The sequence below is a fragment of the Lycorma delicatula genome, chromosome 5 (assembly GCF_047948215.1).
Source record: "Lycorma delicatula isolate Av1 chromosome 5, ASM4794821v1, whole genome shotgun sequence".
NCBI classification, from domain to species: domain Eukaryota; kingdom Metazoa; phylum Arthropoda; class Insecta; order Hemiptera; family Fulgoridae; genus Lycorma; species Lycorma delicatula.
In genome coordinates, this window is record NC_134459.1 from 1,776,780 (window position 1) to 1,790,119 (window position 13,340).

At 41.9% G+C, this 13,340-nt stretch overlaps 1 protein-coding gene across 2 annotated transcripts in view; it reads left to right on the forward strand.

Moving 5' to 3' along the window:
* LOC142324641 (protein sel-1 homolog 1-like) overlaps positions 1-13,340 on the forward strand; it is an 83,579-nt gene that overhangs the window by 11,803 nt on the left and 58,436 nt on the right. The window contains exon 3 of one of the 2 annotated variants that reach the window (XM_075365496.1): positions 11,096-11,319. The exons of the other annotated variant lie outside the window; for it this stretch is intronic. Coding sequence (XP_075221611.1) covers positions 11,096-11,319 — 224 coding nt within the window. The remainder of the gene's footprint in view (positions 1-11,095; positions 11,320-13,340) is intronic. 2 annotated transcript variants of the gene reach the window in all.

Consider the following 13,340-nt stretch of genomic DNA (forward strand, 5'->3'; position numbering starts at 1 on the left):
ATAATTTTTGATAGTTTGATCTTTAAGTGATGTGTCACTGATCATTTAAGTGATCTTTCAGCTGCACAGTTTGTTGCTGTTGTACATAAATACACTTTAAGGCAAATACTTCTGATAGGATGTACGTCCTAAAGATTTTTCAATTTTAGAAATCTGTTAAATTGCGATAGTGATGACATTTCTTCAGCATTGACATTGTCTAATTTGTCTTGAGTTAAAAGTCCTTTTAAATGAAGACACTCAACAACAAATGAAGATTATTTAATGTAAGTATAAGTTTTCTGCAAAGAAGATGCTGCTGTGGTGATATCCTCGGCATTCAAGCCGCATAGGTTTGTTAAGAAGGAGAATCTCGTGAGAGACTCAATATAGACAGTGATTCTTATGTTCAAAACTTAATAAGTAATTATAAGCCTTAATAAAGTGATCCATAATAAGTTTATATCTAAGCTCATATCTAAGTTTTCTTGTAAACTATGGTCTCTGTTTTCTTCTTCCTCCTCTTCTCCTGGTTCATATGTGTCAGATTCATAGAAGAACTTTATCCTTTTTCTTGATTCTTTTTATTAGTGTTCTTGAACAATACCTTGTTCAGGAATCTGTTTTTATTAGGGTATATTCTTTTGGATTGTTCAAAGTCATCTCGTTTTTGATTGAAACCATTTTTAAAAAAATAATGTGTAGCAGTATCTTTAATTTTGCACAATACTAGATCATTACTGGCCTTCAAGTTACTGGTAACTAGCAATAGGAGTATAAGGTTTTAAAAGGACGTCTTTGTTTTCTTCAGTGTCGGATGCAGCTTTATTTGGCTTGGTTGACAATAATACAAGACTATTTTTGTCATTAACTTGGTTCTCTTGTTCGGCAATAGGTGTAACAGGATCAACAAAAGTCGTTTTGACTCCATACGTTTCTTCATCAACCATTGAACTTTGTGAAGGTGTTGAATCAGATCAGGAAGAAGTTTCCCATGTACTAGGTTTAATTTAAAAAAAATTGTCTAATTTTACAGTTTTACTTATTTTATTAACTTTAATATTTCTCTCTTGCTTCTTTTTGATATTTTGCACCACGAAGTCTTTTGTATCCATTCATTTTTTTTTCTTTTAATCAATGTTATGGAGAAATATAATTTACGTACCTCCCACAAGATGGAGGAGTGTCGTACTTGCACTGGTTCGGCTAGATGTTGTTATAGAGCCTATGTGTGCCTACACCTACTGACTAAAACTTCGGTTTCACCGTTCCTCTCCATCGGAGCCCGGTTTTGCAATTAAATATATCACAACCCTGGGGGTGACAAGGTAGGGAGGCTTAGGAGTCCCAGAGCTTCATCGCCGCCGCCCATCCGCGTAAGCACGGACAGACGGCGACTCTACTGAAGGCTGTCCCTCACCCCCACCACCTACCCACTCTTGATGATACCTCTCTGATAGCTACATTATCCTGCTGTTTCTTCTCGGTCTGTTTTAGATCACTGCTTCAACTAATTAACTATAGTTTAATCAATAATCTAGATAACATAATGACTTACCGACTGTACTCACTTTGGCTAGTATTCACACACTACGTCGCTGTCTACCTTCCTTTTGGACATTGGTATCATTCACTACTTGCTCAGAGGCTACCGATGTCCTCCTGCTTCATCACTACCGCCCATCCATGTAAACACAGATGAGCAGCATATCCACGAGGGGATGTCTTTCACCCCTCCCTGCCCCTCCCTGTGTCTTGCAACACCCGACCCGGCTGCCGGTGCTCCGTTGTGTATTCAACTCACTTGTCGTCTAACTGTCATTGCCTCATCATTTTCTTTTCGTTGCAACGCTCTGCAGACAAATTTATCCATGGCCGCAAATCGGTCATTTCCCATTAGAATTATATTAATCACATTGTCAGGATTAATTTGTCCTGTTACTGTTGTGCACTCTTGTCTTTCCTTCTTCCATTTACTAAAGGAAAATATGATATGTTCTGCTGTTTCTCTTTCACCGCAGTACAGATGCGCCAGACTATCTGCTCTGTGTCTCGCAAACAAGTACGCTCTGAAGGAGCCGTGGCCGGTCAGAAAAACTGAGTGAGTCGGCAATTTAGCTAACCGAATTCCCTTCCGAGCCACGGCTCAATCCCACATATTAATCGTCTGATCCATTCACCTTTACGCGAAACAGTCCTTTAATAGCTCACGTGCCACTCCTCTAATAGCTCACGATATGCCTTCTCTTTATTCCTACCTTCGTCTATCTTCACCTGGGAATCAGTCAACTGCTGCAGCGGAATTAACCCAGTGACTTCGAATAAAGCCTCCGTGGACACTGAGGAGTAAGCACACGCAATTCTCAGGGCTATCTCCCTTCAATCTGTGTCGATCATACCTCAAAGCTATGTACCATACCGGTACTCCGTACAGTAAAATGGAATGTACTATCTGGGAATACAATCTCCTTTTAGAGGCCCGCGGCCTAGTCGTAGTTCTCAGCAATCTGTTCAGACTTTGGACGACTTGTTCGGCTTTTACCCGAACTTTTTGGACCTGAAACGTGAAGGACCTCCTATGGTCCAACCACAACCAGAGGTATTTTGCAGTCTTTATTGCCTGGATCGGTCACAATCGGTATAGGTACTATAATTCTCCTACCCGTCCACGTACTCTTTTTTGGCACTGTCCTTATGAGACTGACAGTCCGGTCTTGGTTTTTCCTGTTTAGTCTCCGGTAACTACCGTTCAGATAATACTTCAGAGGATGAATGAGGATGATATGTACGAGTGTAAATGAAGTGTAGTCTTGTACATTCTCAGTTCGACCGTTCCTTAGATGTGTGGTTAATTGAAACCTAACCACCAAAGAACATCGGTATCCACGATGTAGTATTCAAATCCGTGTAAAAATAACCGGCTTTACTAGGACTTGAACGCTGGAACTCTCGACTTCCAAATCAGCTGATTTGGGAAGACGCGTTCACCACTAGCCCAACCCGGTGGGTGACAGTCAGGTCTATTTGCTCTTTGTAACACTGTTTTGGCTGTCCAGGCTCTTTTACGTAGTAGTTCTAATTCAAGTCCCCACCAGTACGTGTGTCTTTTCTGGTATTTTTACTAGAACTTTCTCCTTATCGCATTCTGCGGTATTTATTGCTATCAATTCTTCCGGGTCTACTATATCGGCCAACTTTACACCTATCGCTTAGGAAAACCGTATATCCTCGAGGTGATTACTCTTAGGGCTATGGAACCCGCACATACAGACCGAGTGGTTTCTTAAATGGCACTGAGAAAGGCACCGGGAATCGATCAACTCGACCCGATATTTTCTGTCATCTGCTGTCTGTCATAAGAGAACCGCTTGGCGGACTGTTCTCGGGGGTGCCTAAACCGGGGTTGCTTTCCGACTTGTTGGAAGGTGGCTTTGTTGAGGGTACTCTTAAAATCCAGAAAGGATACGAGTGCTAAACTGTATAGCGGCTCAGTAGCCGTTTGAGACACAGACATTCGGTTTTACGCTTTAGGGCGACCGAACGGGGTGGTGGCGGGAGTAATGCCAAGCAAAACAATAATGTAAAAAAAACTAATACTTTTTCTGGCTTCACTAGCCTTGGTACCGTTGTAACCTCATATGCTATTATGAGGTGATCTGACAGGCTTTCTTTTTCTGGAAATCTCCAGTCGCATAGGTGGAGAATCTCTGATCTCTTTTCACGAACAGAGGTTTGCGTTGTATAAAGTCTTTTTCAGTGCTATTTTTGAGCCGGTGGTCGAGTGTGTACCTTCCCCAGTTTCACAATCTTACTGTCTTACTGATCTATTACAACGGTTTTGCGTCCTTATTATTTATTTATACAATTCATTTCCGGGGATTCAGATTGTTTTGGTGCATGATTTGTTCGAGCACCCGTCTCATCGCGGCGAAAAGAGTGGCAAACGGGCCTTTACCCCCTTTGTCGACCTTTTAGGGCGGGGGCCGTAATCTGTAACTGTGTTGATCTTTAATTTCACGCATTTGATCCAGTAGCGGCGAAGAGGTGCAAAGAGTGTCAGGAAAATACAGAAGATCTCCAGCTGCCGGAGCCCGCTGCGTGTGCCCAATATCTCTAAACAGGAGGAATACATCGAGCATTTTGTTCGTATACTGTTAGTTCAGGGAATCTCCGACCGTGACCGATGTAAGGGAGGTAGGTAAGAAGCCTAGCTGGAGGAGGGGGCCGGAGCGTTTCCTTCGACCTCCTCTAACACTGGTTCAGAAGTAGATATAGGGGTGAACCCCTATAGTGGTAAGTGATAGCCGGGAGGGTATGAACCCCACTCATTGATGTGTTTTTGCAAGCCGGGGTAGGCCTGGCAGCTACCAGGCTTACCAGCTTACCATGTTGCAGCTGCATACCTACGCAGTTGCATTGGGGCTGGGGCCCCAATGCAGCTGCGTAGGTATGCTGAGGTGGTTCGGGGCGGACGTGAAACCAGTCGGTCCAAGAAATCTGAGGTCGCGTTTTGTCAGCAGGGCGGATAGTTCGACTATGTTCAGCAGTCAGCTGAAGAAAGACCTCCAGGTTGCCCTTCGGGGTGACTGGAAAGGCCTTAAAATCAGGAATATCAAAGAGACCGGCAAGGGGTTAGTTGTGGTAGCGGATAATACAGAACCGTTCAGGCAATTGGAGATTCCACTACGGTTAAGCGATTGAATATAAAAATAGACCCGAAGAGAACGCGTAGGCCTCGTATTATAGTCTACGATATTGACCGTAACCTTACCGATGTTCTTCATTAAGGAGCAGAATACTGATTTGGATGACGCCGTCCTACCGAAGGGACTGCAGGTTGGTCTTTAAAACGAGTAGGTGTGATACCCAGAAATATCACGGAGTCTTTGAGGTAAGTTCTGGCCTCTTTCAAAAATTTACGTCTGCAGGCAGATTATTTATCGATTTAGGGTCCTGCCGAGTAAAAGAGTACGTGGATGTCCAAAGATGCTTCAAGTGCTGCAGATATGGTCACGGGGCTAAATTTTGTAAGTTTGCTTAGATGTGTGCCCATTGTGGCGAGGAGGGCCACAAGCGTGACGATTGTTCGCGTAGGTCCGAGATTCCGGCCTGTACTAACCGATAGGCACTGCACAAGAATCAAGAGCACCCAGTTGTTAGTAAGGAGTGTGGCTGTTACATAAGGGTCAATGCGCTGTACTTCAATTCCTTAGACGGTTAGGTTCGGTCGATAAATGCCCAGGGTGCTTATGTAGTCTAGGATTCATTAGGTGAGATTGTAGAGAGACAGAGTCTCAATGTTGTTCTTCTGCAGCACCCTTATGTAATTAGGGGTGATCTGCCAGGCTTTCATAGGTGGAGAAAGGTTTGTTTAGGGCATACCTGTATGTCTGCTATTCTGTGCAGGAAGTCGCTTGACAATGTCTTTATACGGCAAGTTTCTGACGCGCATCATGTTGTGGTCAGACTTGTCATTCGCGGACAGAACCTTACAATTGTTAGTTCATATTTACAATACAGGAATACACTGAGGAATACCTAGCGAGATGCGATAGGATCCTTTGTATTGCGGGCAGTGCTCCAATCCTTATTGGTGCCGATGTCAATGCGAAGTCGCTTTTCTGGCACAGTGAGATCACTGATCATGGCGGTGGTTTAATTGACAGTTTCATCGCTCAGCACGATTTTCAGGATTTGTGTAACGAGGTAGAGTTCCGAGCTGCTTATGCTTGTGAGACACTCCGACTGTGGAGTCTCCAACATAAGATGAATTTTACCCCAGAGAAAACCACAGTGATGTTGCTTAATGTGATGATTGGCTGCTTTCCGACGAATCCGGGTTCGGATGGCTGGTCTCTCCATTCGGTACCTTACGGCTCACAAATATCTGGGTGTTATCCTTGATGAGAATTTTCGGTTCAAGGAACATCTACAGTATGTAGCAAAAACGGCTACTGATGCTTTTTATGGAATCCATATCTTTTTATGGCGGTTGAATACTATACTTATCCTTTACAAAGGTGTCAGCAAAGCTGTTATGCTGTATGCTGCGCCTGTCTGGGCTCACCGCATGGCTTTTAGGTATTGCGCGGACATTTTGTTGCGGGCCCAGCGACTCCTCTTGCTGGCTATTATAGGCGGTTACAGAACAGTCTGCGTTATAGCCGGAGTCAGACCAATAGATATCTTGGCTAACGAGCGTAAGGAACGCTACATTTCCAAGGTAAATAACTTATTGACGTCAGAACGAAAGCATGAGATTGAAGACCGGGCCTTTGCGTCTTTGGAGGTCAGGTGGGACGAATCCCCCACAAGTCGCTACACACATGGTATATTTCCTGTAGTGTCTAATTTAGGTGCGATTGAATGGGTCTCCCCCGATCGGTATATCACACAGTTTCTCTCTGGGCATGGTGCCTTTCGGGTGAGTTTGGCTAGGTTTCGTTTGGTGGATTCGAGTCGATGCCCGGATTGTGGAACTGATGGTACATTAGATCACGTCCTCTACGTCTGTCCCCGATACGAGGTCGAACGTTCACGAGCTGTTAGGAAACTTGAGAGAATATATTTCTTTCTGGATCTCTGTATTAACTGGATTATTCACGAGGAGTGGTCTATAGTGGCGATTTTCTTCGCGCTCTTGCGGTGTGTAGGTCTGCAGAGGGAGTTTAATCAAGGTACTCGATCGTGGTAGGATTCCGGGTGGTTAGGGTTCTGGCTTAGGCACTGGATTGGTTAGAGGTAGGCGCATTGGCATCGTGCCACGGTTATAATGGTATTGTTTGTGATTCGATTTGGGGCTCCCGCTGGTGGGGGCGTGGCTTCGTATCGCCGGTGGTGGTCCTGATCGTGACTTGGTAATGCCACGCGAGACACCATAATGACCGGGTGGTGGTGTGGGGTTTATCCCCGGCTCCTGCGCGGACCGTAATGAGGTTGCGTTCCTCTTGTTGGGTGACCTAAATTGATCGACTTATTTGGGTGTAGGTCTGATTTTCTATGTTGCGTAACACATAATTTTGATTGGTATGAGTGCAGCACTGATTTAACTTTTAACTCGTTCGTTTTCTGAGGCATTCACAGTTACTGTTCGTGACTGTCCAGATTTGACAGCCCTGTTCGGGCTGTCAAATCTGAATCACGCACGGGATTCGCGGTTTCGGTCAATTAGTTTGAGGAAATCATGTTAGGTTGACTGTGAAGTTGTTCGTTTGAGGCCTACGTGAAGGCGAAATTTGATATGTATTTTACTGATGCAAATTTCTGTCGAGGCATTTACATCGGTGGCATCCCGACCGAAGCCTGGCTGATGACTGTAAGATGTAATCAGTTAGAAGGTCTAAAGACTACCTCCGGTAAAGCCCCTGGGCTTGGAACAGAGGGGGTGGTGTTGCGACTGGTAACGTCACAAGGTGGGTGTCTTCCCCCTACGGGTTAGGATAGGGTGGAGACATGCTCCTCGGAAATAAAGGTGAAGTCAATCGCCGAGCTGGCGTTCTCACGACAAAAAGTCGGCTCGTTTTCGTTCGTGCACGTCAGTCTTAAAATATTGATTTTATCAGCTGGATACTGCCTGTCTAGGTTACGTATTGTCCCTGCAAACTTTGGCGACTTTGCATTAAAGTCGCCAGCCTTCTTTTTACCTCTGAATTTCCGGACCTCATTTCTCAGTTCAACAAGCAAGGTCACAAAACTCTGGACTCCCGCATTCAGTGAGTGATATTCAGCAAAGATCACCGTTTCACTCAGGTCCAACAATACATAACCCTTGCCAGATCCGGATGTCCCTACCGGTGTTCCCACCGAAGGAAAACCAATTTCCGCAACCATGTTCTCATCTCTGATCCATTCGGACCGAGTAATCATTAATGGGTTAAGCTTCGCTGCGATAATAATATCTACTTTCTGTTGCATCGCTATCTCCCGTGGCACACGAGATAGCGTGTATCAAAGAGACACGCTATCTCGTGTGCCTCTTTGCTGCGGTTCATGTTTAACTACAAAGATCATTTCTGGTGCGCACATCTCCCTGTCCAGTGGCCCTCCGATCCGCATATTGCACATGTCATCGGACTGGTGCATTGCGAGCTCTTATGGCCCCGTCCTCCACAGTTGAAACATAATTGGGTCCTGTCTTTGCAAGTCGCAGAGACGTGGCCTGAACCCCAACAACAAAAACATCTGTCTTCAGGCACGAGAATGTACGCATGGCAATGCACCCAACCAATCCGTATGCGAGCTTCTGTTAATTTCAACGCCGCTCTATAGGTCGTGATTACTGTTTTTTGTTTCGCTGGTCTGTTTGATGAAAGCTTAAAGTCATTTGTTCCTCCAATAATCTGGGCTATAGCGACTTTGATATCCTCCTCAGTTGTGTCAAAATCGATGTCTTTCAAGTGAACAACTGTCCTCCTTCCATCTCTTGTCCGCATGTCCGCTTGCAGGTCTGCAGCTTTGTTACGCAACATAGTGGTGTAGTCTATGGCCTTCTTCCCCTTAACCCGGACACATAGTTCTTCGTTGTTTCCCTTTCCGAGTGACAGTACCTCTCCCGCTTTTTCTCGAGTTGTTTGCTTCATTTTCTTTAGAAGATCCGGATATAACCTCGGCCTTGACCACTGTTGTGTGGCTATCCACGGGTGGGCTAGAGTGTTTGATCTCTGAACTCTTATCTTCCTGACTAGGTTCTGATTTTGCAAGTAGAACTCGTACTTGGTATCTTCTATCTTTTGTTAAGTAGACTAGTATCTTCCTAACTTGGTTCCCCAGTCTGCCACCCGGCAACATGAAGGTCGCTGTTTTAGCGGGTTTAAGTATTTTCCTCATAGCTTTTAGTATTGCCGCATTTTCTTTTCCTTTGTTTGTTTTGTAGTATATAATATATCTACTTGCGTGACTCACGGATTGTTCTATGATGAGCGAGTCATTCTTAACTATGTCTCCAGCCAAAATCCCTACGACACTACGAGTGCAATCTCTTCTGACAGCTTGATTAGATAGATCGCGAAAGCTGATTATGTTTCCTTCGTCTGGAAGCTCCTCGACTTGAGGTAACCGGGAAATTATTTCTGCCGGCCACTGTCTAGCAGATAACGTGATCAAATCTTATCCGACAAGTCCATATCGAGTTGATCTCTTATCCCTTGTTCACAGGACCCGTTGGTCTGCGTTGCTTGTGTAATCGTTGTCAAGGTCGGAGACAACTCCATTAGACCCTTGAACCCCTTGTAAATCCTATACAACTCCTTTTCATTGGTCATTGTATACTTTGCTAGACCTGCACCGTAATTCTGCTTCAGATTGAACACCAGAAGCCCGAACTTACTGGTTCTTATCCATGGTTCCCGTTTCGGATTCCTTCTCTTCGGAGGACATCTGTCTGGATCTTTTCTCCCCTTACCATACTCTCGCTTTCGCTTGTGAGGTGCTGGGAGCTTCGAGCTACCCGGTTTCGCTGTCTCCGACAATGGCAGTGATCTTCTGCGCTCCATTGCTTAACCACGGATTCGAACGCGAAATAAATGCGCGGAGCGTCTTCAGCGCTCAATTCCGCGTTTCTGGAATACCCACTCGCCGTAATCGCGTGGAGGGCGATTTTTTTGGGGTGGGGGTCGTGAAAATGTACCCACCCAAATCCGGGCTCGGATTTGCGGTAGCAGGAAGGGTGGTATGGGGTCCGGGGGTTCGGGATCGGGATAGATACGAAGTAGTTAAGCAGGCATCGAAGAAATAATCGACTTATGGCGGGATAAAGTTCTCTCTTATAATAGAGGCTACAGCTTAGAATATTTCACTCACCTAAGCTTGATGAAAATTTTCCAAGTCGAACTGATGTCACTTCTATATTAGTAAATAACTGTTGCCTTAGTACGTATAACAGTGAAACGATCAAATGTAGTCGCTATTGCCTGTGGCAATAAGGTCTCTCCTGTGAAAACCTCAATAAAAAAGTCGCCCATTATCCATAAACTCGAAAAACTTAATAAACATGTCCACAGTAATTCAAACTGCAATCGCTAATGTCTATATCCAAAAAAAACCATCCAAAAACCACTAAATAGCAGAGCAACCAACTACATGTATTTCCTGTACGAAGTCATTTACTTATTTTTTTGATTGAAATAACATAACCAAACTTAACTTTAAACCAAAAGTATAATAAATGATCTGAATTCTTATTATATAAGTGCGTTAGAACATATGAGGAATAAGATTTGAACTGAGGCAAGTTACATTTTAAATGTTTTACACATAACAAAAACTTTTAACTGAAACAGCAGAGTAGGAAAATTGTAATGGTGCAGCAATTACAAGACACCGACTGTCAGCTTCAGCAAACAACAGACATGAGTGCTTGTGACTGCTGGCAGCAAACATTCTGGTTGGTTGAGACACTCCAGCTTACATTTGACGCTTGTCAAATGTAAGCGATGAGGCCTGAAGTGGTGGCCCGCGCATCTAGGTGCAAGCACACGTGCACTCAAGACAGCATCACCCTCTGTGTATGGTGCCGCATTACCCACACTGTACATTGCCTGCTGCCATCCTCTCCAAAAGATGTAAATATAGCCAATCATAGATTTACAGAGTTTTTACATGCTACTGGCAAAAAACAACATCGTGCTACAACTGATACCTGCTGCAATTATCGTGCGTTAGACTACTTTGAAAAGGATGTGCTTTGTGTATTTTATTTTGTCAATAGTGAATATGTGTAAAATTAATTTTTTGAGAAAAAAATCATTTTTACCCAAATTTGCTGCCCTGGGCCCAGGCCCATGTGATCCATGTCTAAATCTGGCCCTGACTCCACTGCATATTCAGCAGGAGTAATATTCAATAGGAGGCTACCCTAAGTATCCGGTATAAGTTCTACTGGATACTCTACTGAAGATGAAGCCAATTATTGGCTTTGAATATCCTTTGGAAGAAAATTTCCATTAGTTTGAAAGTGTGTTATCGTTTAAATTTAATTATTTTTAACATTGTAAGTAATACGATAAGTTTTAATAATCAAAACTTTACTATGACAATCAAAGATGTTCAGTTATATTTATTGATTTTATTAAATCTTTAGTGAACATGTTAATTCATCTTTTTTGTATTTTATTTGAAGGATATGACCTCTACATAGAGGCAAAAGCAATGTTAAACACATCAAAGCCTAACAAATATGAAGCTTATAAAAAATTATTACGCGCTGCTGAATTAAAGAATGTCCAAGCAAAGGTAATGGTTGCTTGGGCTAGGCTTCTTGGATCACCTTTACCTCAAGATATGGAAGCTGCAAAACAAGCTTTTATTGAATTAGTTGAGATTGGAAATCCAGATGCACATATGGTGTGTATAATTGTAATTATATATTATTTTGATTGCTTTTTGTTTATCGATTATATTTTTTATTGTCAGTTTTACATTGCTGATTTTGTATTATGAGGTAGCTTTTTCTTAATGGCTACATATTAGTAATGTCTAATAGTAATTATAATTGGTATTATGAATTTTTACGTCATAAATATAATAAATGCTACATAAATAAAATAAAATAAATTTCAACCAGAAAAAGGTTGTAGATTAATCTATGTGTTGTTTTGTATTTTTGTTTATAAAAAAAAACTTGCAAGTCGTCAAACCACCAGTTTTGATGGAACTTTCAGTAAATGATTCAGACATGTCATTTTGCTGGTTAAAAATACAAGATGGCCAAGCAATTATTATTACCTACATTGATAAATCACTTTTTATTGTTGCTTTGTTAAGCAATCAACAGTTTTCATATCTAGTTTTATTGAAAAAAAAAAACAATCTGTCCTACTTACATTCTGATTGATCAAAATTGTTGTAGCTAAATAAAAATTGTACAAATGCGAGTACAATTGTTTAATATTAATTAGTTAAACCTACATTTTCCAATATTTATTTAATGAATACTTAAACATATATTGAAATATCTAACAGTTAATGCCTTTAAACTTGTTAATTTTATCTTTATATAGTCACATCAGTTTATTTAATATAATAATTATTATTATGTACTTAACCATTTGAGCTTCTAAATAATTTTTTTTTTGTTGTAATACTGCTGTGATTAAGATTTTTCAGTGGTTTTCTTTGTTCCTTCCAGACAAATGTTGAAGCAGTCCCTTTCATTATCTGTGAAATAGCAAATACCATTCCTGACATGACCTGAGGAATGTATACATAATGATGAAAATAACTTAACATTTTAACATATAATGGCCTTGGATTATTATTTTCTCAGTACTTCTGTCAAACTGTCTTGTAAAGTAAAGGAGTATCTAGCTCATTATAAATATATGAGATGCAGATCAAAAGTAAGGGTCGATGAGTTTACAAATAGTTTTAGCAACAAAGATTGGTTTGCGCATGCGCAGTAGCTTTAAATGGTCTGTTGGGCATGCAACTGCCACATTGCTTGTCAGGTCATTGTTTGCCTTTGCGAGACAGTGTGTTAAAATGAGTGTGGAAATAACAAATACCATTAGTTGTGAAATTCGAACAGCGATTCAATTTCTAAACACAAGAGGACATAATGCTGCTGAAATTCACTGTCAGTTGTGCGATACACGTGGGCCTACTTCAGTTAGTGAAGGAAATGTGAAGCAGTGATGTTGTGAGTTTAAGGAAGGCCTTGTAAATATTCACAATAAACAGAGAAGTTGCAGGTTTAGTGTCTGAACTGAAGATCTCGTTGAACGTGTGAATACAAAAGTGAAAGAAAATCATTGCATTATGATTAGCAAGATTTGTCTTGAATCTCTAGAAGTTTCAAAGACAATTGTTGAAAATTGTGACTGATACTGTAGGCTATCATAAACTGTGTGCATGATGGGTGTCAAAAATGTTGACAGTGCCCACAAAGATTACAGAATGCCATCTGCATGCGCTTTTATTGAACTTATTTATACTAGGGTGACAGATTTTTTTCCTGTTATCATCACTGGTGATGAACTGTGGATTTCATACGTCAATTCTGAGATGAAACAACAATCCATGCGGTGGAGTCATTCTGGTTTATCTAAAGTGAACAAATTCAAACAACCCCAGTCTCGAAGAAAAATCATGGCAGTTGTATTCTGGGACCAAAAGGCTGTGCTTTTGATTGATTTCATGGAACCTGGAATATCCAACACGTCACAAGTTTATTGTGAAACTCTAAACTGCATCGTTCTATTCAAAACCAATGACCAGCAATGCTGACATCAGGAATTGTTTTTCTTCACGATAATGCACATCCACACATGGCTGCATGAACAACAGAAACAATTAAAAAATTCGGATGGGAGATTTATGATTATCCCCTTTGAGTCCCAATCTCGCACCCAATGTTTCCTATCCTA